General features: G+C 42.2%; 3 protein-coding genes across 7 annotated transcripts; 2 read left to right on the forward strand and 1 right to left on the reverse strand.

Moving 5' to 3' along the window:
* Positions 1–164: 164 nt before the first annotated feature.
* Positions 165–9,643, forward strand: LOC309717527 (piggyBac transposable element-derived protein 3-like). 2 transcript variants are annotated; one of them, XM_082552176.1, is made up of 4 exons: positions 165–200; positions 7,188–7,311; positions 7,511–7,736; positions 7,922–9,643. In XM_082552176.1, the coding sequence occupies exons 2-4, from the start codon at positions 7,269–7,271 to the stop codon at positions 9,420–9,422; spliced, it is 1,770 nt and encodes a 589-aa protein (XP_082408302.1). In that variant the 5' UTR covers positions 165–200; positions 7,188–7,268; the 3' UTR covers positions 9,423–9,643. The 2 variants fall into 2 exon arrangements, with proteins under 2 accessions (XP_082408302.1, XP_082408303.1); XM_082552177.1 differs by lacking the exon at positions 7,511–7,736.
* Positions 9,644–13,775: 4,132 nt separating this feature from the next.
* On the forward strand, positions 13,776–17,650 carry LOC309716819 (uncharacterized protein). 4 transcript variants are annotated; one of them, XR_014279521.1, is made up of 5 exons: positions 13,776–14,405; positions 14,529–14,629; positions 15,030–15,150; positions 15,855–17,238; positions 17,488–17,650. XR_014279521.1 is itself a non-coding variant. In XM_082550879.1 (4 exons), the coding sequence occupies exons 1-4, from the start codon at positions 14,028–14,030 to the stop codon at positions 15,939–15,941; spliced, it is 687 nt and encodes a 228-aa protein (XP_082407005.1). In that variant the 5' UTR covers positions 13,776–14,027; the 3' UTR covers positions 15,942–17,650. The 4 variants fall into 4 exon arrangements, 2 of the variants coding, with proteins under 2 accessions (XP_082407005.1, XP_082407006.1); XR_014279522.1 differs by having other exon boundaries at positions 15,855–16,946; XM_082550879.1 differs by having other exon boundaries at positions 15,855–17,650.
* A 797-nt stretch (positions 17,651–18,447) lies between these two features.
* LOC309717532 (uncharacterized protein) lies at positions 18,448–21,026 on the reverse strand. Its single transcript, XM_082552188.1, has 2 exons — positions 20,292–21,026; positions 18,448–19,799 (listed from the first exon to the last, which is right to left on the reverse strand). Exons 1-2 carry the CDS (start codon positions 20,461–20,463, stop codon positions 18,769–18,771), a joined length of 1,203 nt encoding a protein of 400 aa, XP_082408314.1. The 5' UTR covers positions 20,464–21,026; the 3' UTR covers positions 18,448–18,768.
* Between the last annotated feature and the right edge of the window lie 2,058 nt (positions 21,027–23,084).

Genomic DNA, 23,084 nt, shown 5'->3' on the forward strand with positions numbered 1-23,084 from the left:
TTCTGCTTCGCTAGCTCTTGCAGGGCTGAGTTTTCTGAACCTTGGGTCCAGCAGTGTTGCAAGGAACATAATGCTCATGGTTTGTATTTTATCCAGCTTCTCTCTCAATAGCATCCTCAGCTTCTGAGCCAGAGAAGACCCAATGGATGGTGATTTCTCCATTTGTTCATTGAGGCAATGAACAAGCATAGTGAGTAAAGGTATGACCTTTGACCCAGACACTCTTTTTTTTTTTTTTTTTTTTCCTGAGAGAGCTCAGTGGTTGCATCGTTAAATGGTGCTAGGACAACCAGACACGCGTTTCCGCAGGTCCTACCTCCCTGCAGCTGTCAGACTGTACAATCAGAACTGCTCCCAACAAACATAGATGTTTACATCAGCGCTGTATCTTGCACTATTTTATCAACCGATTCACACTATAACCAGGGTTGCCTCTTATCTGTATTTAATTTTATTTAATTTAACAACAGTATGGTACTCAGTTTTTGGTAACCATTGTCCTTCATGTAAATATGTAAAAATTGTGTATGTTCTGTGTCTTGTGTACTGTTTGTTTGTATATGTGTTTTCTTGCTGCTGTTATACCCAAATCTCCCCTTGTGGGACAATTAAAGGATTATTCTATTCACTCTGAAATTATACCAAATTCCTCAGATGAAATAGGTGGGATGTCTGTTGTGAGACTTGCCAAAGCAGCACCCACTGGCTCCCTTTGCTCGAACAGTCTTTGCAGCATATTACAAGTGCTGTTCCAGCGGGTTTCCACCTCCTGTATTAGTTTGAGTTGAGGCTTCCTTAGTTGTTCCTGCACCACTGAAAGCCTCTCCTTACAAAATACAATTAAAAAAGCATACATTAGATTGTCAAGGGAGCAGAACTATACACTTGAGTAGCATTAAAGAAACTGTAATTAAGCCACTTAAGAACTTACCTTTGCAGTGGTACTGCTCCTGAAATATCCCACGATCTTCCTGGACTTGGCTCAGATGTCAGAGAGCTCAGGGGTCTGGTCAAGGGCCTTCTTCACCACTAAGTTCAGGGTGTGAGCTATGCATATGGCATGTTTGAGTCGTAGCTCCCTTGCACAAGCCCCCATATTGTGGATGCTTCTCTGGTGTCCTGGATTGTTGATTACCTGACAGGAAGACCACAATATGTACGTCTCCCACAGTGTGTGTCTGACAAGGTGATTAGCAACACAGGGGCACCACAGGGGACTGTCCTCTCCCCCTTCCTCTTCACCCTCTACACCACAGACTTCAGCCACTGCACAGAGACCTGCCATCTTCAGAAGTTTTCTGATGACTCTGCGGTGGTTGGATGCATCAGCAGGGATGATGAGACAGAGTACCGGGCTGTGGTCGACTCCTTTGTCACGTGGTGTGAGCAGAATCATCTGCAGCTCAACGTGGCAAAGACCAAGGAACTGATCGTGGACTTCAGGAAGACCAGGAAACACTTGACCCCTGTTTCAATCCAGGGGGTCAGTGTTGACATTGTGGAGGACTATAAATACCTTGGAGTACACATTGACAATAAACTGGACTGGGCTAAAAACACCACAGCACTTTACAGGAAGGGCCAGAGTCGTCTCTATTTTTTGAGGCGACTGAGGTCCTTCAACATCTGCCAGAAAATGCTGAGGATTTTCTATGAGTCTGTTGTGGCCAGTGCGATCCTCTATGCTGTTGCATGCTGGGGGAGCAGGCTGAGGGTCGCAGATGCCAACAGACTTAATAAACTGATCCGTAAGGCCAGCAATGTTGTGGGGATGGAGCTGGACTCCCTCAAGGTGGTGTCGGAGAGGCGGATGCTGTCCAAGATAAAGACAATGTTGGATAACACCTCCCACCCACTCCATGACATGTTGGTCAGTCACAGGAGCTCGTTCAGTGAGAGACTGAGATTACCGAAAAGCACCACTGAACGACACAGGAAATCATTCCTGCCTGTGGCCATCTCCCTGTACAATGCATCCACTTAACACACTGTTTGCTGCTACAACTACACATGTTTCTTTTCCAAATATTTATTTATAAGTGACTTATGTATGTATGTATGTATATATATGTATATATTGTACTATTCTTAGTTAGCGTATTGTCTGTCTTGTCTTAATGTTGGTTTAAAATGGAGCACTGTAACAAAAAATAATTTCCCCCAGGGATCAATAAAGTATTCTGATTCTGATATTGGCAGCCCCATCTGTTACTAGGCATGTAACTTTGTCAGTAATTGCCCATTCTGTCATGAGTGAGCCTTTCACTTGTGCAATATTTTCTGCAGTGTGTGCATTAGGAAAATATTGCACTCCTAAAACAACGGTGTTTAATGTGTTGGACTCATCAACAAAATGGCAGGTGACTGCAAGATAGGCCTCTGTGTTGATGGAGGTCCACATATCTGATGTCAGACTCACAGCTGCTGCCTTCTCAATGCTAGCCTTAGCTTTCTCCTTCATCTTCTGGTACCTGGCCTCCACCATGACTTTCAGGGCCTAAAGGTAAGAAAAAATATTTTGTTTAAAAGTACGACGTGGCTGTGAAGCAGTGTGTAGGGTAGCTACACAGTCCTGCCTGTTCACATTTTATTCTGTAAAAACTAAATTTTCACTGCTTTTATGACCTTTTTAGTGGGGAGAACATAGCTAGGATTGAATGATTTAACAAATCTTTTGAATCCTTTGTCCTCCACAATGCTAAATGGTTGGGAGTCCTCAATCACCATGCTAACAGTATAGATTCGTTTTGGTTCCGTTTTGCCATTTCCACCTTGTGCTTTATTTTTTTTCAATAAACCTCCTTCACATCTACGAGTGCCTGCGCTTGGATCATTTAATTCCTCCACATGTCTCATCCCATTCGCCATGACAGTACAGACCAGCCACATTATGGATCCAGCAGCATTCGCCCCACCCAAGGAGCTTCAGGAGGTCATAATTGACTCTGCTTCACGGTTGGTCAACCTATGGCTGGAGCATGAGGGAGAGGGATTTCTCAGCGCTGTGGAAGCCAGGCTACAGCAACTCATTTCCAGTCACTCCTGACTATTGGACTCACTGCACCCGCTCGTTCAGGATTTCATTCTCCACGAACTTCATCTTCTCCACCCCCCGCCGCTACCGCTTGCCTCAAAGGAGGATGTGCGGTCTGAACTGCGGGACGTGGAGTTAACCGGCCCGTCGGAGCCATCTCCAAGGAGGAAGCGACGTTCGCGTCACCCCACAGCCAGATTTGAGGATGTTAAAGCAGCCAGCTGTGGTGAGTGAAAAGGACACATTTTCTGTTTCTTCTGGCTCTGTAATTGTTTATTCTGGGGCTATTTTTTTATGTTTCCACTAAGAATAATGATGGATTTTCTGCATCACCCATGACCATCGCCTCAAAGACTGTCACTTCTGAGCCCACACTAAGTGTTAGCAATTGTGTTCACTCTGTTGCCTGTTTCTTCCCCTGCATTGGTTCATTCAGGGAAAGAGGGAAACCTCACTGAAACAGTTGTTTCTGAACTTATTTTTCCGTCACAACCCTCTGTTCGGTCAGCCACTCCACCACCTGTTACACCTCCACCACAATCATCTCCGCAGTTCAGTCTGCCGCCCAGCTGCCTTCAGGTTCATCTGCTCACCTTCCTTCATGTTCGTGTTTATGTTTGCTGTTCAGTAGTTTAGTTGGTCCCAATATAGATTAGTTTTGATTCCATTTTGCCATTTCCACCTTGTGCTTTATTTATTCAATAAACCTCCTTCACATCTACAAGTGCCTGTGCTTGGATCCTCATTTAATTCCTCCACACCCCATTCGCCATGACATAAGGAACATGTGAATGTGGCACAAGTCATTGCTAATAAACAAGCTAGCTGTGAAGAAATGTCCAGTCGCCCACTTAACAGACAGCAAGACAAGAAAAAAAAATGAAGAACAGCGGCAAGCTCTGTTTAATATTTTTCTCCTCACCTTCCATAAAGCTAAGCATGCACGCCCTATGTCTTCATATTCCGAGGATACTCCATTATTGAAGCGGCTAGGAGTAAATGTCGGATGTGCGTCTAATTCACATGAAGGGGGCACACAGATCATGCAGAGCATCGCTCACACCACCAGTGGGGAGTTACGAGCCAAAGTACAGTCTGCCGAATTTTGGGGGATGCTTTTTGATGGATCTGAGGGCATCACAAAAGCTAAGCAGGAAATTGTTTACATTGTGTCTGTGTCTAGCAACAGAGAGTTTACATCGGACTTTCTTGGACTGATTGAACTGGGTGCTGACCGAACTGCGCAGGCCATAACAGACAGACTTGTGAGGCTTTTCGAGAACACAGGACTGGATGACTGGACAACAAAGTTGGTCACTGTGTGCACAGACGGGGTTGCTGCCAACGTGGTTATGTACAATGGCGTTGTACCAAAAGTCCGGCAACTTGCTCCAGTCAGACTCCCTTGTGCACATTTGCACACAGATCTCGTCTGACAAATGCTCAACTCTCAACCATGATGCACATTCATCTGTCAAGGTAGACCACAGAGACATTTGACCCAAAGCCAGCTGTTGACCTGTAGCTGGTGACAACCAACCGGAGGCTCAACCAAGAACATTTAGGTGCGTCTGCAGCATCTTCATTATCTGCCATGCAGGAATCTGAAGTAGAGGACAGTGAGGAAAACTGCACTTACTCGTAGCCTGATGGCTTGCGGGTAGAAACTGACACTGAATCTGCTCATGTGAGTCTGAATGCTCCTGTACTGCCTATTCAACGGCAGAAGCATGAAGAGTGTATAGCTGGGATCAGAGGGGACCTGTTGATCTACAGTGCTGTCTGTAGAGGTCCTGGATGGTTGCAGTTAAGACATGGCAATATCTTGTGATTGATCTGACCACTCTCTTTAGAGCTTTGCAGTCAAGAGCATTACAACTGCCATATCAGGTTGTGATACAGCCAGACAGAATACTCTTGATAGTTCATTGGTAGAAGTTGGTGAGTATTCTAGAGTCCATGCTGAACTTCCTCAGCCACTAAGGAATGAAGAGCTAATGTCACATGCACGCGGTTGACCAGTTCAGATCACTGATGTTGATCCCGAGGAACCTGAAGCAACATACTCTCTCCACCTCTGTCCCCTCAATGTGAATAGGGGTGTGCCCTCCATTCTGCAGTCTTCTGTAGTCCATGATGAGCTTTTTGGTCTTGAAGATATTGAGCAGTAGGTTGTTTTCCTGACACCATGTCAGGGCTCTCACCTCTGCTCTGTAAGCAGACTCGTCTCCATCTGAAATGCAATGAATGATGGTAGTGTCACCTGCCCATCCAAAACCTTTATTTTGGTTTCATTTTGAGGGTTTTTAACCAGTCAAAGGTGGACTTGCTGATGTGTTTCAGATCATTATCCTGTTGTATAACCCAAGTGCTCTTGAACTTCATGAGTTCATGTTCAGTTCATGAACTGATTGCCGGCCATTCTCCTTCAGGATTTTCTGGTAGAGAGCAGAAGTCATCAATTACAGCAAGGCGTCGTGAAGCAAAGCAGTTCCAGATCATCACATACCACCACCATGTGTGACTGTTGCTATAATGTTCTTTTTATGAAATGTTGTGTTAGTTTGATACCAGATGTAACTGGATTAACTGGATTCAAACCTTCCAAAATGTTCATCTTTTGTCTTGTCAGTCAACAGAATATTTTCCCAAAAGTCTTCGGGATCATTAAGATGTTTTTTGGCAAATGTGTGCTTTTTGGTCAATAGTAGTTTTTTCCTTGGACCTCTCCCATGGATGCCATTTTTGCCCAGTCTTTTTCTTATTGTTGAATCATGAACTCTGATCTTAACTGAGACAAGTGAGGCCTGCAGTTCTTTAGATGCTGTTCTGGCTGCATCTCTTGTGACCTCCTGGATGAGTCTGCAGTGCGCTCTCAGAGTAATTTTGGTAGGCAGGCTGCTCCTGGGAAGGTTCAGCACTGTTTTAAGTCTTCTCCATTTGTGGATAATGACTCTCTGCAGTCCCAAAGCAATGGAAATGTCTTTGTAACCTTTCCCAAATGGACAGATGTCAATGACTTTGTTTCTCATATTGTTTCTTTAGATTGTGAAGTAATGCGTTGGCTTTTTGAAATTTTTTAGCCTACTTCACTTTGTCAGACAGGTTCTGTTTAAGGGATTTCTTCATTCAGCAGGTCTGTAATAATCAGGTCTGAGTGTGGCTAGTGAAACTGAACTCAGCTTTACAGAAACTGTTAATTGATGATTTAACAAGAGGGGCAGAGCGGGGGGGCTAGAAGAAGAAGTTGGCCGTCCGACTGGGATCTGGAATGTGGGGCCTCCCTGCTGCTGTGGAGTCGGGGAGGTCTGTTTCTCCCCACCCCAGGGAAAAGGGTAACACCACCTGGGTCTGGGTGCAGTTTCCCCCTCCAGGGGCAAGGATACCTAGACCCGGGGCTTAGAGCACGCTTGGGGAGTGTGATTGTGTGTACAGTGTCTCTCTATGTCTGTCTCCACGTTGGGTGAGTGTTGAGTAATTGCATATGAGAGCATGAGGGTGGGAATGGATGTTTGTATATGTGTGTGCCTGTTTGTCTGTGTCCATATGTCAGGTCGGGTATCAGACGCCACCTCTCTGGGAACATCCCAGGTCCTCCAAGGTATGGAGGCCTATCTCCCCCACCACTTCCCCTACCAGTGGCAGACGCCCTCAGTGCGGTTCTTTGTGTCCGGGGTTGGGCGTCCAGGTACACACCGGCTCACTCCTTGGTGGCTGCTTATCGGAGCCTGGAGCTCGCTCGGGCCACTTCGGTCACTCTGGCACAGCTGGCTGCCGGCGATGCTCATGGGCACATCACTGCAACTCCCCCTGGCTTCTGCTCCGCGGCTGCTGAGTGACCCCTCATCTGGGACTCTCGTCAGCTCTTTCTGGGATAGTGGCGCGGCTGCCCCTCTGTTGGTCTTCCTTGGTCTCTTATGTTCTGAGGGCCTCTGGATGTCTGGAGTTTTGATCTCCTCCATACCTGCTTCATGCCCTGGTGGACGGGGCTGTGTATGTGTGTGTGTGTGTGTGTGTGTGTGTGTGTGTATATATATATATATATCCTCCTGAGACCCAGCAGTTCATTTTTGTGCACTGTAGTACACATTTAGTTTTGGCTTGTATCTCTCATACTCTACATGCCACTCTGCTAAGTCCTGTTGTTTCTTAGAGCGGACAAGTGTACCTTTAAAATGATGTCACATGTGTGGGGGTGTGGCCTTGCCAACTATCCTTTTCCCTCCTTTTCAAAATGGCTGGCATCCCTACAAGCACATTTTATGGAAGAAGGAAAGGTAAGCATGATATTTACATTTAAAGTATTTTTGCAACTCATATTTTTATAAATTTCCAAAAATAAACATCTAGTAAGTAATTTGAGGAAGTTTTCAGAACTAAGCTTATTTAATTTCACAGAGCAAATGACTAATTTATTAATGTGTACTCTAGTGCACGTCGGGACTTTGTACTTATATTTATTTCACATTTTTCTAGTAGACAGCTCTTTGACAGAGGCAGAGAGAATTCTTAACAGAATCATTGAGGGAAATTCAGACATAGATCTTTCAGAAGATGAGAGTCATGTGAGCCAGACAGGAGAGGGTGAGAACGCAGATGAGGGACCAGACAAAGATGACCAAGATGCAGGGCCAGATGTAATGGAGAAAGACACAGGGCCAGCTGAAATCTGCCGTCGTCCTATCTGGTCCAAAACCAACATGTAGGAGAATCTGGAATTTTTGATTTTGAGTACAAAAGTACCAGTAACATACAGAAATGCTTTACAGTAAATTAATTTAACTTGTAAAGATAGTGTAAAAGTGTTTTAAGTGAACTATATCGGATATTTGAGTATAAATAATTTTTCTGACTTTTGTTTTGCTAAGTAATTTTTCTTTATCTTAGGTTCATGCCTGTGTTGGAAGAATGCAGAATTCGAGATGATGGCACACTAATGACACGTAATGATTGGAGCCCACAGCAGTATTTCCAGCAGTACATTGATAAAAAACTAATTCAGGACTTGTCCTTCTTCACCAACCAGCGTATGGTACGGGATTCAGGGTGTAGTTTAAACACAACACCAGAGGAGATCAATACCTTTTTAGGAATCTCTGTGTACATGGCATGCCTTGGATATCCGAGAATTAGAATGTACTGGGCTGCCAAAACAAGAGTCGCAATTATAGCTGATTCCATGACACGTGATCGTTTCTACAAGATCAGGTCCTCGCTGAAAGTGGTTGACGATCTCAGTGTGCCAGAAAGCGAAAAGAAAAAGGATCCCCTGTGGAAAGTCAGACCCGTTCTAAAGAGGGTCCTCCAAGGTTGCCTCAATCTGCCCAGGCCAACAAAGGTCTGTATTGATGAACTGATCGTTCCATTCACTGGCCGTTGTCCAGTTCGTCAGTTTGTACCTGGGAAGCCAAATCCAACAGGGTTAAAAGTGTTTGTTCTTGCAAGTCCAGGTGGTTTAGTGCTTGATTTTGAAACCTACATGGGAAAGAACACCTTCACTCAAGTCCAACAGATGGGGATAAGTGGAAATGCAGTCCTGCGTTTAACAGAGACACTTCCTAGAGGATCACTAGTCTACTTTGACCGGTATTTTACCACCATCAGTCTTCTGGATGCTCTTAAAGAAAGGGGCCTTCTAGGTACAGGAACAATTCAAAAGAATCGAATCCCAAAAGAGTGCCACTTCACTGCTGACAACATCCTGAGCTCAAAACCAAGAGGTTCGTCAGAAATGATTGTACGGAGACCTGATGAAATAGCAGTCACCAAGTGGATGGACAACAAGCCTGTTGTCATGGCATCAACTGCTCATGGAATTGAGCCCCAGGATACCTGTTCCAGATGGTCAAAGAAAGAACAGAGACAAATCCAAGTCCCAAGACCTGCAGTGGTTGCAGAATATAATATCAACATGGGAGGGGTTGACCTATGTGATCGCATGCTCAGGTTCTACAGAAGATCTAGCCGGACCAAGAAGTGGACTGTTCGCACCATACTTCATTTCATTGATCTGGCCATCACCAACTCATGGCTTCAATATCGACAAGACAGCAAGGCCATGGAACAAGCTGAAAAGAATACACAGTACCTGGAGTTCAAGCTCCTCTTGGCCGAAGAACTGATAAACAAGGGACAAACATGGGAACAAGACCTGGATAATACCAGTGATGAAGAGTTCTCTCCAGAAATCAAGAAAAGGAAGCCCCAACCAGATGAGAGTGTAAGAAAATATGGTGCACTCCACTTGCCTGAAATGGTTAACAGCCCAAGGCCTTTCAGGTGCAGAATGCTTGGGTGCAACAGTAAAACATATGTGAGATGTGTGAAGTACCAAATGTTCCTCTGTGTATCCAAAAAATCACAGTGCTTTCTTAGATATCATAAATGAATGGACGTTTGTGAAATTAAAAAAAAACAAAAAACCAGTGCAATCAGTTGTTCCTAGACGAATGGCCTACAGCCAGTGAAATGTCAGTGACTTCTGAGTTGACCCATGATCTACTGTTTTGTGATGTTTTTATGTAAATATGTTTTAAAATCCTGCTTACAAAGATTTCAGTGCAGCATTTAATTTTTTTTAATCAGCTCTTGAATTTTGTTAGTTTCACATTCGTGATCAATGAACTCCCCTCGTGCACTGGAGTGCACATGTTGTAAAATTTAAATAAAATCTGTTAAAAACAAAATTGTTTTTGCAATGTGTTTTTTTTTTTTTTTTTTTTTTTTTTTTTTTTACCAAACCAATACTTGATTTATATTAAAAAAAATCAAAATACTTTTTTTTCCTGGGTCTCAGGAGGATTTTATATACATATACATATATATATATATATATATATATATATATATATATATATATATATATATATATATATAAAAAATTAATTTACCTGTTACTACCTACTACCACACACCCAACCCGATTGTTGGTCCTTCCTGGCTTGTGTAGCCACTAGGTAACAAAAGCCAACACGGCCCCTAGCATCCTGGAGCACTTCCGTTGTGTTTTGGAGTTTGTACGTGCTTTGTCTCTAGGGGCCACTGTAAATATAGTTTTATTTATTCACTCCACATAAAATGTAATACATAAATTATAAAATACAAAAACCAACTGTTCACATTTCATACATTTCAACTTTTAAATTTTCAGCTTTTTCCTTTTAAACAAATTTAAAGTGAAACAACACAAAACACTGCAAATCACAGCACAATAAAATATGGGGAAAAAAAGGGGGGGAAAAGAACGCCCAGATCTTTAATTAAGGTAAAGGTTGGAATTTAGAAATATTCATATCACACTCAACTGACTGCGTTTTATCTTCCCATTGCACTTAACCCTTTAAGACCTACCATAGAACCAAGTCCGCCAGAGCTTATATTATATTTTTACATGCTGTGGAGCCATTTTTGGGAGCATTTCAAGTTGCTATACATCAATACAACCCAGATTTTAATAATATGTATTCATTAAGTGCATAGTAATTACATAAATTGCAAAAAAGTGCAATAAACTACAAAAAAATTGAAAATCGTTTTTGATTTTTTTAACATATATTTGTAGTTAGAGAAATTTAAGAGGCTTATCCCTCAAAACTGTAAATACAAAAAAGTTGCACAAAATATTTTTCCACCACAGGAAATTTATTTTGAGTGTCTTCATAGTTTTATTTTTGAAATACACCAATTTTTATACACTGCAGGAAAAACGAAAATAAATATTATACTGCAAATTTGCAAAAAAGCAGCATATGCATCAAAATAAACTATTTCCAGCAGTGCAATATGAGTCCTAAGCATCCCAGAAACGACACAAAGTCATAAAGTCAAAGATAACTTTTAAAAAGAGCAGTATAGGCCCTGAGGCCCTGATCGCAAAAAAGACTACATTTCCGCGAAAATGACGTCACTTCCGGTTTCGGCCAGGTAATGGCGGAAATGCAAAAGTTCGCGCTGACGTCTATTCCAACGTAGGAAGTGTTATGGACAGCTGATCGGATCGGTAAAGCGTGTTTCTGGAATATTATGTTTTTGTTCCTGCAAGCGCTTTTTATGCAGTTTTTGCAAAGCTATATGTGGAAGGAAACCGTGACCTAGGACAAGCTGATGGCATCAGATGTAAGTACAACTCCTCCGGTTTCATATGCAAAAAAAATTTTTGCGCTAGCTTACGTGGTTGCAGTGCTACTGGGATTTAAAAATAGTTACGCATAACAGAGCGTTCCCGCTCCGATCGGCTCTAAAGGGTTAAGAGGGGACAGTTCTTAGGTGCCTGTGCATGCTGTTTGTGGAGCCGGCTCTATATGATATCCTTTTCTTGTAGACTCTACACTCTGCCTTTGTTTTGTCAATAAGAACGCATCGTTCACTTCAAAGAACCGGCTCTAAGAGCCATTTCGTTCGCGACCGACCCATCACTAGAACACAGTTGACACGAATAACCATAGCGAGACAGGCGGAGCAAAACTGAACAGAATGAACATGGAAACACAGGACCTTCACAATAAAACAGGAAACATGATAAGGGAGTGGAGGAGAGACGGATGAGAGGGAGCGAGGCAACACAAGGGAGAGAGCAGACATGGGGAAGAGCCAAGACCCAAGAAGGGAATCTGTGGGAGCAGAGTTAATATAGTTCATATATTTTAGTATTTATATTTGCTGTTGTTAAACTTGTTTGTGTAAATAACAATTTAACAAGTAAATGCATGTTTATGGTGGAACTAAAATTATTTTATTGCTGTGTTGGCTTGGTTATGTAGTACCGTGAATACATGTGCCTTAAAGGCTTGTGTTTATAGTTAAAATCCGGGCATCACAGATTTATGCAAATGAGCGCGTGTGGGTGGGGGGAGAGAGAGAAAAAGAGGTTTTCCTACCGTAGTAGGTTTTTTTTTGTTGAGGATAAGTTAAACCTGACCACTCCTGTAAGATCAGCAAACTGTGGAATAAATTTTTTGTTACATCTTCTAACATCGGAGTCCCGTGGAGTTCTTTTTCCTCTTCAAACTAACGTACACGAGTGAAGCACGGGAAAACTGGTCTCACGGCTATACAGAATCCAATAAACAAAACTAAACAGAATAACCCAGGGACCATAGAATAAACCTTTGGAATAACAGGTGGACGTAGCATAATACAGAATGCCAAAAACGCACAAAACCCAAAACATTAGGTCAAAAGACCCAGGGCCATGACAGATGGATCTTTGTACTTACACCATGGATAGTGACTCCAATGGCTCACTTTCTATTTTCTCTTTCACATGACTGTAATCTCCTGTGAGTAAAACAGTGTCAAAAAGCCATCCCATATGGAAAAGATATATATAAATCTTATACAGCTTGTATCTGTCTTGTGTGAAACTTGTATGAAAAGCATACAAGAGTGAAAACAGATATAAGATCCCTTGAAAAATTATATAAATGAAACTTGTATGTTTTGGATACTTACTAAAACAATATATGAAAGTGGCCACTTTCATGGGTAAATCATATAAGCCTTATATGATTCACTATATGAAGTAGGCCACATCTGATGCAAGTCTTTTATAAGTTTTTTCTATTTCTTTTCCATATGGGATAGCATGGGAGGCATTGGGAAAGGTCACAAGGGAGCACTGGATAGAGGGGCAAATATGTTTCTAGCACATGAAGAGGAAGGCTGCAAGCTACACGCTAAAGCAAAGAGCATCTAAGTAATACTAGATACTTATTATTCTACACTTATGAGAAACTAAACATGCGGTTGTGAAATATTGCAGTCTAAGAAGACATTCTGGTACCAGAGAGGAGGAAGCCAACTCTTAAGAAGTCCTCACTGATGAATAGATTAATCACAGGTGCATTGTTCCATGAGTTATAATAATTTAGACTGCCTCTTTAACAAAGGAATGCTCTCCAGAGAGTGGAGATAATCACACAGTACACAAAAACACACAATCACGACAATGTTTATAATATAAAGGATTCTAAGAGCAAAATATTATAAAATAAATGTTTAAAAATTAACCATCAAACAGTCAAGAGTGAATAAACCATAACTACAGTATCTATTAAGTGCTTGATCAAGTAGTTTAGTCATCTTAGTATCACTGAAAGTGGTGTTTTAAGGAGTTGTAAGGATTTATCTATGGTCATGTTGTGAAACACACAATTTTTAACAAAAACTATAACAATGGGTACCTAATCCTACACAGATTATACACAAAAGTTGAGTAATTGTGAATAGTAAGGACTTTTTTTTGTTTTCACTGAAACTTAGAATTTAGGCTTTTGACAACTATATAAGTATAAGCACCCTCCAATCAATTTTTCTTTCCATGAATTTGAGGACATCGGCTGATGTCTTCTTGCAAAATGTCCTTACAAACCACCTTGGCGCGCGCATGCGTGCACACACACACACACACACACACACACACACACACACACACACACACACACACAATAGAAAAAGCAAACACTAAGCTTAAAAAGCTTAATATACATTGAAGGGTTTATCATTGGTATATAAGACTGTTTTGCTTATATGACATTAGAACGGGGGTAGGCAACTCCAGGCCTCAGGTGCTGGTGCCCTGCAGGTTTTAGATATCACCCTGGGTCAACACACCTGAATCAAATGATTAGTTCATTACCAGGCATCTGGAGGACATCAGGACATGTTGAGGTGGTGATTTAGCCATTTAAATCAGCTGTGTTGGATCAACACACATCTGAAACCTGCAGGACACCGGCACTTGAGGCCTGGGCCCTATTTCAGAAAGCCGGTTTAGTGCAAACTCTGAGTAAGTATACCCTGAGTTAACGAAAACTCTGAGTTTTCTAAACCCGCTTTCTGAAACAGACCCCTGGGCCCTATTTCAGGAAGCCGGTTTAGAAAACCCCGAGTGAAAAACGATACTCACGGTTGAGTAACCCCGAACTGTCCAACTCGGAATATTCGGTTTCAGAAAGGCTGATAACAATAGTTGGGTTGCGGTCACGTGGTTCTGATGACGTGCGGAGGCAGCGCGATTTTTGAGTGGAGGGCGGAAGTAAACATGGAGGACACTGTGGAGAGTCAGGAGAGCAGCTATTGTGCAACTTTAGACCCCGTTTCTCGGGAGAGATATAAACAGATAGTTAAAAAATATATCGGACGTGATCCGTATTCTTTGAAAATGTCCGAATACACCACAGAAGTAAAGGATTTGCCTACTATCGAGGCTGTGGATATCACCAACTACTTGGTCCTCCAGACTTCTTACTACACTAGGCAGCAAATGAAAGCTTTCAAGAGTCTGGAGGCGTACAATTTTTTTGTCAGCGGGTGGGTCCACAACCTTGGAACAAAACGTCTCCGTGATGGATACAGTTTGGTGTTTGCAAGGGTGAGTGTTTGTTCTTATATTGCTTTATCTTAAACACGCTAACAGTTAGCGGTAGTGGCTTTAACGTCAACAAACATGCCACATCCTTAGGACTTCGTTAGAGTGACAGTTGTTTGTTTCAAGGTAAACCATTCTCAGCGGTCTAACGAGACACCTCTGAAGACTTGGGTAATTGCAAAGGAGGATGGAGAAGTGATTGCAGCTCATTGCAATTGTATGGCAGGGTTAGTAGCCTAATTAAGTAGGATGTTATTGCAATGAGAACACACACACACACACACACATATACGCATAGGGCACTGCTAGCATTTTGCAGGTGTACTTCAGTAGTAGTGGGGAGAGAGTGTTTTCTTTTAGCTAAGAATCCATCAGCTAAGAATTTGTGTGATTGCCTTAGATCCCTCATGACACTCAGATGCATTTTTCAGATAGAGGGTAGAACTATTCAGTCATGTCATCACCTAGATAATGATTTCTCTATAGGCTGTTGAGAAAGAGTTAATGAATAAACATGTTACTTCAAATAAAGTGCCATTGCACATTAGTATTAGTAAGCTATGCATCATCAAAATGTACTGTAAATATTGCATTTCATGTTAAAAAGATTATGTGCTCTATTTCCAGACTATCAGAATCATGCTCGCACGTTGGAGCTGTTCTTTTTGCAGTTGAAGCTGGGGTGAAAATGAGAGCGACATGCACATCAGAGCAGTGCAAGTGGCTGATGCCATCTCATGTTAAAAAGGTAAGCCAAAAAGCAAAATGTAGGATAAAGAATGTTATATTGGGACTTCATGTGACAGTAGGATAAAATATCTTCCCCTATACTGCTACCTTGTCGTGGTGGGGAAGCTTGAGTGCCTCAATGACCCTGTAGGCTATACCGCCGGGGGCTTCAAGCTCCTGGTAGATCTAATCAAGCCGGGCAGGTTGCAGGTGAGGGGTCAGACAAAAGGCAGTACTTTAATAAATGAAGAGTTCTATTCCAAAACGCTATAACAGCATTTAAAAGCCATTTCCTTTTTCATGACTAACATAACCATGACTGCAGAACCGTATACTGTATATCACACCCTTCTCATGCATGCCTCAACACCCTAGCACTTGTTTTCTGCGCACACACACACCTGACTGCAGCACTTTATATATTCACATTTCTCATGCATTCCTCAATACTCACAACTCCTCACACCACATTTTCATCAACATGGAACTGCTTACTTTCCACTCCTTTTATACCCAGCACATGGCACCTCCATCCCCACCCAACCCAACACACACACACACACACACTTCACTGCCAACCAACCACTATACCCAGCCTAAAACACACATACTCACTCCACTGCCATCACTGTTCAATTTCGAATATTTTTGAAAACGAATATATAGCGTTTTGGAAAAGAGCTTTTTAAATTTTAATGATCTTCTTTGGCTTAATTTTTCCAGATTCCTGCTTGCCCAATGTTAAGGTTCAAAATTGAGGAAGGAGAGTACAAACCACCCATGGTCCAGAAGCTCTTGGTCAAACAATGATTTTTAATGAATACACACGTGTGGGAAGACAACTCTGTACGCAGACAGCAATTGATCTTCGACTTAATCAAAGCATAAACAGATATTTTATAGCATCAGGGTTTGATTTACTGACGCCCCTTCATGCGTCACAGATACATTTTATACATAGATCAGATCAACACCACAATGACTTTTAACCCAGAAGATCATCTTCTATTTTCATGGCCGATTCCTCCGGTCAACCTTTCAGTTCCTCTTTCTTGCCGAGAAGACAAGGACGGTTCCTCTTTTACCGAGACATGACTAATCTCTCTCTCCTCTAAATAAATCTAACTCATGTGTGTGTGTCACGACCTCACATGCTCTCTGTGTCACCTCTTCACCTGTTGCACTTCTGACCTTTCACTAGACCAGAGGCTCACTGAGACTATGTGTATGTCTTCTACTAAATAAATGTTTTAACCAAGAACCTCTACTAAAACCTTAATATGAAATGACCTGATATATAAGTGTTTTGTAAGCATGTATTGCAATTCCTTCTATGTTCTAGTTTTCCCTCAGCATGTATCACCTGAACAGTCACGTCAGTGAAGCTTAAGACCTTTAAAGAACCTGAACATCAACTCAAATAAGCACAGATATGCATTGTGTACACAATAGTTATAACTGCATCTGAAATACAAAATTAACATCATCATAAACATCTTAAGGCCATCTTAAAGCTATCTGTTACATTGTTAAAGCAATGATCATACTGCAGATTATATTATTAATGCAATGGTAATAATGATGATTATTTAACAATAGCAGTAAAATAATTTCCCTGCTCCACACTCCCTCTCTCGACCTCTGGAACACCAGAGGTCGCAATACATTGTGTCCTCGCTCAGACAACCTCATGTCATCTAATTGGTCATCTAATTTCCCTGCTCCACACCAGTAACTCTGATTGACTTCTCTTCAGCAAAGTCAAAAAAACGAAAGCTTGAGTGTTCCACTGATGGCTGCACAAGTACACAAAAGGTTGGGAAATCACTTCCATGCCCAAGAGTGCAGAGAGATTCAGAGACATACTGTAGGTTTTTTGAGAGTTTAAGCAAAAACTGTCCAAGGAGTGCAGCACTGATGTCTAGGGAACCTTACCACAAAGAATTTGTCCCCCAGTCTAGCATGCTTCCTAAAACTGTGCCTGAGTACAGAACACCAGAGACACTGCAGCTCAAGTTCTTAAGACCAACCCCCAGCAACCATCAAAGAGCTTGATCAAGGCCATATGCTATCCAGAGGCATATAGGTTCACCACAGCTGCTACAAGGTATTTAGGGTTTGATGTAGGGTAAGGCAGAGTTAAGATTTGGGGTATGAAACTGTCCATAACTGTAACTAAAAAAGTGTTATGAAGATGGAGGTTAGTTATAGGCTTATACGGCTAGGGTTATACAGGGTAAGAACTAAGTATAGTTTAGGGTAATGGCATATTGTATAATACATCACTTTACTGTTTTACACATCCAATACTAAGTAATAATTTCCTTTTCATGTTTGGCATGTGTACTGTTTATAGTTATGGATGCAAACATGAAGCACAAGCCAGAGGAGCATATGAGAAGCTTATGAGCCAGGAGCATGCAGGCTTCTCATGTATGGACAGCGGTCTCTGGCTGAACCCCAAGTGGCCATACATGGGGTCCTCCCCTGATGGGATAGTCACTTGTGACTGTCATGGAACTGGCATCTGCGAGCTTAAGGTATTGACTCTGTTGTAGTCAAGGCCATAGGTGTGACATCTTTCCATAAGAATCAGTGAACTGAGTAAAAATGCAGGAAATACCTTTTCTAATTTCTAATCTATTGTTCAATTAAGATAAGATGAGGCTTTATTGTCTGTGTCAAATAGACATTTGTTTTGGGCAATGAGAGATTATGATAACACAGACCACACCCATCATCTTTGCTTCTTCACTGTTTCATCAGATAAATCTTGATTGTTGTTCTCATCACTGTGATTTTAGTGCCCACACTCTCAGAAAGATGCGGTCAACCTGCGCATGCGTGCTGGGGAGAAGGGCTTCTGCCTCATCAGTGACGGGGATAATGTCACACTGGACCCAACTCATGACTACTATTACCAAATTCAGGCACAGCTTCACATTGCAAATGCAGAGTACTGTGACTTTGTTGTGTGGAACCGCAATGACATATTTGTTGAAAGGATTTTGCCTGACCTTGAGTTTTGGGATGATGCGATTCCTAAAGTTGAGTGTTTTTTTAGAAACAGTATACTCCCAGAAATACTGGGACAGCAAGTTACAAACATACATGTGTAATGTGATAAAAGGACGACAACATAATGACATTTTGAATATTGTTATGACCTGATGGTAGTCATTATGAGTTCTGGCTATTGTATTTGCTCTGACGTAGCATTAGAGCACAAATTGTCATTTAATTTTATTGTACATTTAATTGTGTCATTTAAGTGTTGTGTAACACTACACAATGATTAAATGCTATTGAGGCAGCATAATAATACATTGGTGGTTTATTTACAAGATTAGACTTTTAAACAAATAAACAAAATAGATTGCAATCCATCTCACAGTATAATACTGTACAAACTGCCAGCACAATATGACAGTTGGAGAAAAATATTTCATTTGAAAACATTTACAGACTAATCAGGAGTCAGGACTTAGGTACTACTATTACTCTACCCTGTTCTACTTATCACCAGAGCCAAGCAGCAGATACTGGACACTACTCTTCCTCTCCACCCCCTTCTGTGAGCCGTGACAGTGACAAGACATTTAATTTTTTTTAACTGATTGATTACCACCCACCCCCCTTACTCCAGTGGGACAACAGACTCGGAGAGATTTGATAAGGCACAACAAATTACCCCAATCTTGTCGATCAATGCATGTGTCTCACCTGGCTTTGTGGACATGTTCTCTATTGGCATAGCCCTGCTCTGCAGAATTTGATATTTCCTCCTGACTAAATCTATGACTCGCTCAACATGGATACGCAAATTGGCTATTTTCCTTGTCTCTGCCACTTCATAGGCTGACAGCTGTTTTCTCCCTTTAGTGAATGCCGGTGTCTGTAGTGAAGCACAGTAAAACCCCACATTATCGCCAATATTGAACCCACGATCTGCAAGGACAATATCTCCAGGTAACAAGTTCTTTAGGAGGCCACTCTCTATTGTGATCTGCTTATCGCTAACTCTCCCTCCCCAGGCAGAAGATATGTAAGTGACGTAGCCTTGGGGGGCAACACCAATCAAAAATTTTACAGTGTGATGGTGCTTGTAGTTGGACCAAGTTTGAGCTTGTGCAAGAAGATTAGATGGTCTCTCAATAAAGACTTCAAAGCAATCAACAATCACAGCCACTTTACATCCAAATGCCTGTCTGAAACTCAGTGGCATCGTAGCTTGAAGAACATGTCGCTCTGGCCACTCAATTAGGAACTCTAACCTTTTATGAAGTATGTCAATTACTTTATGCCAAACTCTAGAAGCAGTGGACAGAGAAATATTGAACCTGAAAGCTAAATCTTTCAGGGGCAGATTTAGTCTCAGCCTCAGCAAAACTAGTATGAATTGTTCAAATTTGGACAACAAAGACATAGGTCCCGAGGTGATATAGGGCTCGCACAGTTCAAAAATCTGAATTAAAACTAAGAAGTTGGGGAGCCCTGTGTAGAACTTTGTCTTGTCTTCATTTTTTTCAAAAGCCTCCTGGCTGAACTGTGTGTCCAGAGCCTTGCTCCGAAGATCAACCAGCTCTGCTGTGTTCTGTCTCAAAACATCCTCCATCTTCTCGATGTCATCCATCGTCAGCTCTGTCTGGCATCCAGCATCCGCACAGCCTGCAATATAACAGTGGGGGAGCATAATCAGCATAATAGAGGCAACCTCAATTTTTACTCATTTTCACTGTAGGAGTTTTTTAGTGGGCTATTAGAATCTGGTGTAATGTGTTTAATTCACTATGTTAATTTAATGTAATTATTTTTTTTAATCAACAAAAAAACATGTTGCGTCTAAACAAAAAATATATTTATATGTTTCTCACCACAGAAACCTTACATTACGGATATCTTTACTTATCTGTGAAAGGAGACTGTCTGGAATCTGGCAATATAAGAACCATAGCAGTGTACAAAAACCTGTGGTGTGTGCCTGACGGTAATAAGTGCCACTTTTTCTTTTTTTCTGAATAAAATGGTATGGATTTACTCTGTGATTAAAAAATCACAAACATGTAATATGTAACTTGGACCATAATCATTACAGATAATGGCATCTTTTTCTCTTTGACATGATTCTTGTTTGTTTTACATCTCAGCACAATATCTTACCTGGATAAGTGAATGTCTCATTCACACTGAAGTCTTCTGGTTGTGGATTCTCAGCTGGAAGCTGCAGTTCGGGGTTCTCCACTGTCACTAGGCTCAAATCCGGGCTCTCAGCCGTCTGTTGCATATCCAAAATCGCCTCTGCACATCGATGCTGTTCTGCCTTAAGCTTCATTCTTTTCTCTCGTTTGAGAACTGATTCCGATCTGGGTTTTCGTTCGTAGCCGAGATTGACCGTCGGAGCCCAGTCCTCCGACTCTTCGTCATCCAAAGCACTTGGGCAGCCTATAGTCCCAATCAAGTCAATATTAGACTACTAACTTAAAAGCACTAAGTAAACGAGAATTTAACGACAACCTAATGCTAATAAGTTCGTTTGCAAACATAACATTACCTCTGACGAAGTGGTCGCTGCAGATACGGGCATTGGCAGACTCTGCTCCTCCCGACTGTAAACGTAAATTTAAAATCCATTTTTTCCTACGTTTTTCGGTTAGAATTTTCCATTTTTCTCCTCTTCGTTGGGCTATTTTTGGTACCCTAAAATACCGTTTATCAGTTTCTCTGGTCGACCTACTGGAGCATCCGTAAACACAACAGGACATAGGCATTTTGCGTACTGTCTGTCTGTGATTTTGCGCTTATCTTTTTCACTTCCGACCGCCAGTCAAATTTCGCGCTTTACGTCGACGTCACGTCTACGTCAAATGAAACCTAGCTATTAGTTCAATCAACGCGGAGTTGCTACAACCCCAAGTCAAGCGCGCGCACGAGGATACATAAAGCCCCGATTAGTGGAGCACAGATTAAGCGAGTCACCATGGAGACGGAGGGAAAGAAGGCGCGGTCGACGTATTTCACAGCGCTTGAGGCGGAAATTCTGATGGCAGCATATGCCGACAGCATGCACATCATGCAGAAAAAAAGTAACACAGCCGCAGCTGCAAAGGAAAGGGAGCATGCATGGCAAAACATAACCAACAGAGTCAATGCGTGAGTGTTAATCTAAACATTGATCTAGGGATCACCACCCATTTAACACGTCATCTCAGTATATGTCATTTCATTGCCTATGTCATACATTTTATGTTGTGATGTGATGTGAGCGCAGGTGCAACCCAACAGGCCCCAAACGTTCCTGGCAGCAAGTAAAAATGAAGTATAAAAACATAGTCCAAACAGGTAAGGTGCAATTGTATTATGAGCCATAGTGCTTGGTCTGTGTGTCCAATGTAAATCAATTGCAGTTAGAGGCTACAGTAATATACCTCCTGTAAGCACATATTGAAATTATCTGAGCACATCACAAGTACACATTTGCCTACTCTGTATGCCCAAATGTGTGCCGTCACAGCCAACAGAAAAAAAGCGGAGGCCCGACAAACAGGTGGGGGTCCTCCACCACCACCACTCACAGAGGCTGAGCAGTTGGCCCTCAGCCAAAACAGTGGGCGCCCTGTGGCTGAAGGCATCTCTGCGGGGACATCCTCTGTGGCAATAACCCCACAAGACACAAGTGCCTACATAAGGGGTAAATCCAAAACAATACATGGCGTGCATACATCCATTCTGCACAGTCACCTTGACCAAAATGAACTATGTCGTAGTGAAGTTATTGTCCTACTGTCAGAGAATGACAGTTATCAAACAGTCAGGTGAATAAACAACACTGAGACACTTGGAAACTGTTAACGTGCTGCACGGGTGAGGGCCCAGGGAGAGACTCACACACACCGAGCTGCAGTGGTACGTCTTTATGAAGAGCATAGCAGTGTCCTTTAATTTTGCATACATGTGTGTGTGTGTGTTAACCTCTCACAGGGTGAGCTCCCTGTTCCCAGAGACAGAGCGAGTAGTACATTTCGTACTTTTCCCAATAAGAGTAACATATGAACCTTAATGCAACATAAAGCCCATAAAAGCGTTTCCACCCTGACACCTACTGATTTTGCCTTCCCTCAGTGTCGGTTGTCTCTGAGAGCATACTGACAATGAGGTGTATGGTGATTGGTATGTCTGGTAATTGCCATTTGCGCCCACATAAGTCATGAGTGACCTGTATGAACCCCATATACTTCCAGTTGATGGTGATGGTGTACTGCATCTGGTGCAGCCCCCTGTTGAGCCAGACCGACATGCAGTCGTGAGTACTCGTAATACTCCACAGACTACATGTGTCAACAGTAGAACAGCAATGTTGTTAAATGTCTCCACCACAGGCATATGATGACGAAACAGTGACAGCTGCTACAGAGGAGGCCGCAACAGAGCCACACTATGAGGTATACAGCGTACAGTGGAAAATATAACAACTGACTACAATGTGGTACTATGATGACACCATGGACTTACTATGTCCCTGGCAGAGTGATGCTGGAAATGAAGAGGAAGAGGGTCCAGCCACTCCTACAACAAACCTTACCACAGTGGGTTGTCCAGCACTGATTTACAACCAACCTAAGTAGGCATGTACTATGGATGCCAATGCTATGTCCTTTGTTGCAATAGCTCCCTGTAAAGCAGCTGTATAAGACATATCTGGCCAGGAAGATACAGAAGTGCGACATGGAAATGGTGCACCTCCAGCTGCAGATCCAAAAGTCGAAGCTGGAGATTGTACTGCTGGAACAACAGTTAAGGGTGGGTGGAGTGATCATAGATGGACGAATCATGTCAGTGTTTGTACAACATACTAATATACGCATTTATACTTTGTGTACAGGACATACAGGGTGACCAATAAAGCCAGTTGACCACAGTATCTGTGTATTTGTCATGTAACATGTTGGGGTGACG

This window comes from Aulonocara stuartgranti, assembly GCF_965226115.1.
Source record: "Aulonocara stuartgranti genome assembly, chromosome: 11".
In the NCBI taxonomy this organism is placed as follows: domain Eukaryota; kingdom Metazoa; phylum Chordata; class Actinopteri; order Cichliformes; family Cichlidae; genus Aulonocara; species Aulonocara stuartgranti.

What these genes read in the sequence shown, in the direction of transcription:
- LOC309717527 (XM_082552176.1), top strand. Translation starts at nt 7,269, where the DNA reads ATGGCTGGCATCCCTACAAGCACATTTTATGGAAGAAGGAAAG. An exon ending in ATTTTATGGAAGAAGGAAAG is followed by an intron (nt 7,312 to 7,510) that starts GTAAGCATGATA and finishes ACATTTTTCTAG; the next exon opens with TAGACAGCTCTTTGACAGAG. An exon ending in ATCTGGTCCAAAACCAACAT is followed by an intron (nt 7,737 to 7,921) that starts GTAGGAGAATCT and finishes TCTTTATCTTAG; the next exon opens with GTTCATGCCTGTGTTGGAAG.
- LOC309716819 (XM_082550879.1), top strand. Translation starts at nt 14,028, where the DNA reads ATGACGTGCGGAGGCAGCGCGATTTTTGAGTGGAGGGCGGAAGTAAAC. An exon ending in CATTGCAATTGTATGGCAGG is followed by an intron (nt 14,630 to 15,029) that starts GTTAGTAGCCTA and finishes CTCTATTTCCAG; the next exon opens with ACTATCAGAATCATGCTCGC. An exon ending in TGCCATCTCATGTTAAAAAG is followed by an intron (nt 15,151 to 15,854) that starts GTAAGCCAAAAA and finishes TAATTTTTCCAG; the next exon opens with ATTCCTGCTTGCCCAATGTT.
- LOC309717532 (XM_082552188.1), bottom strand. Translation starts at nt 20,463, where the DNA reads ATGAAGCTTAAGGCAGAACAGCATCGATGTGCAGAGGCGATTTTGGAT. An exon ending in TGAGACATTCACTTATCCAG is followed by an intron (nt 19,800 to 20,291) that starts GTAAGATATTGT and finishes GTTATATTGCAG; the next exon opens with GCTGTGCGGATGCTGGATGC.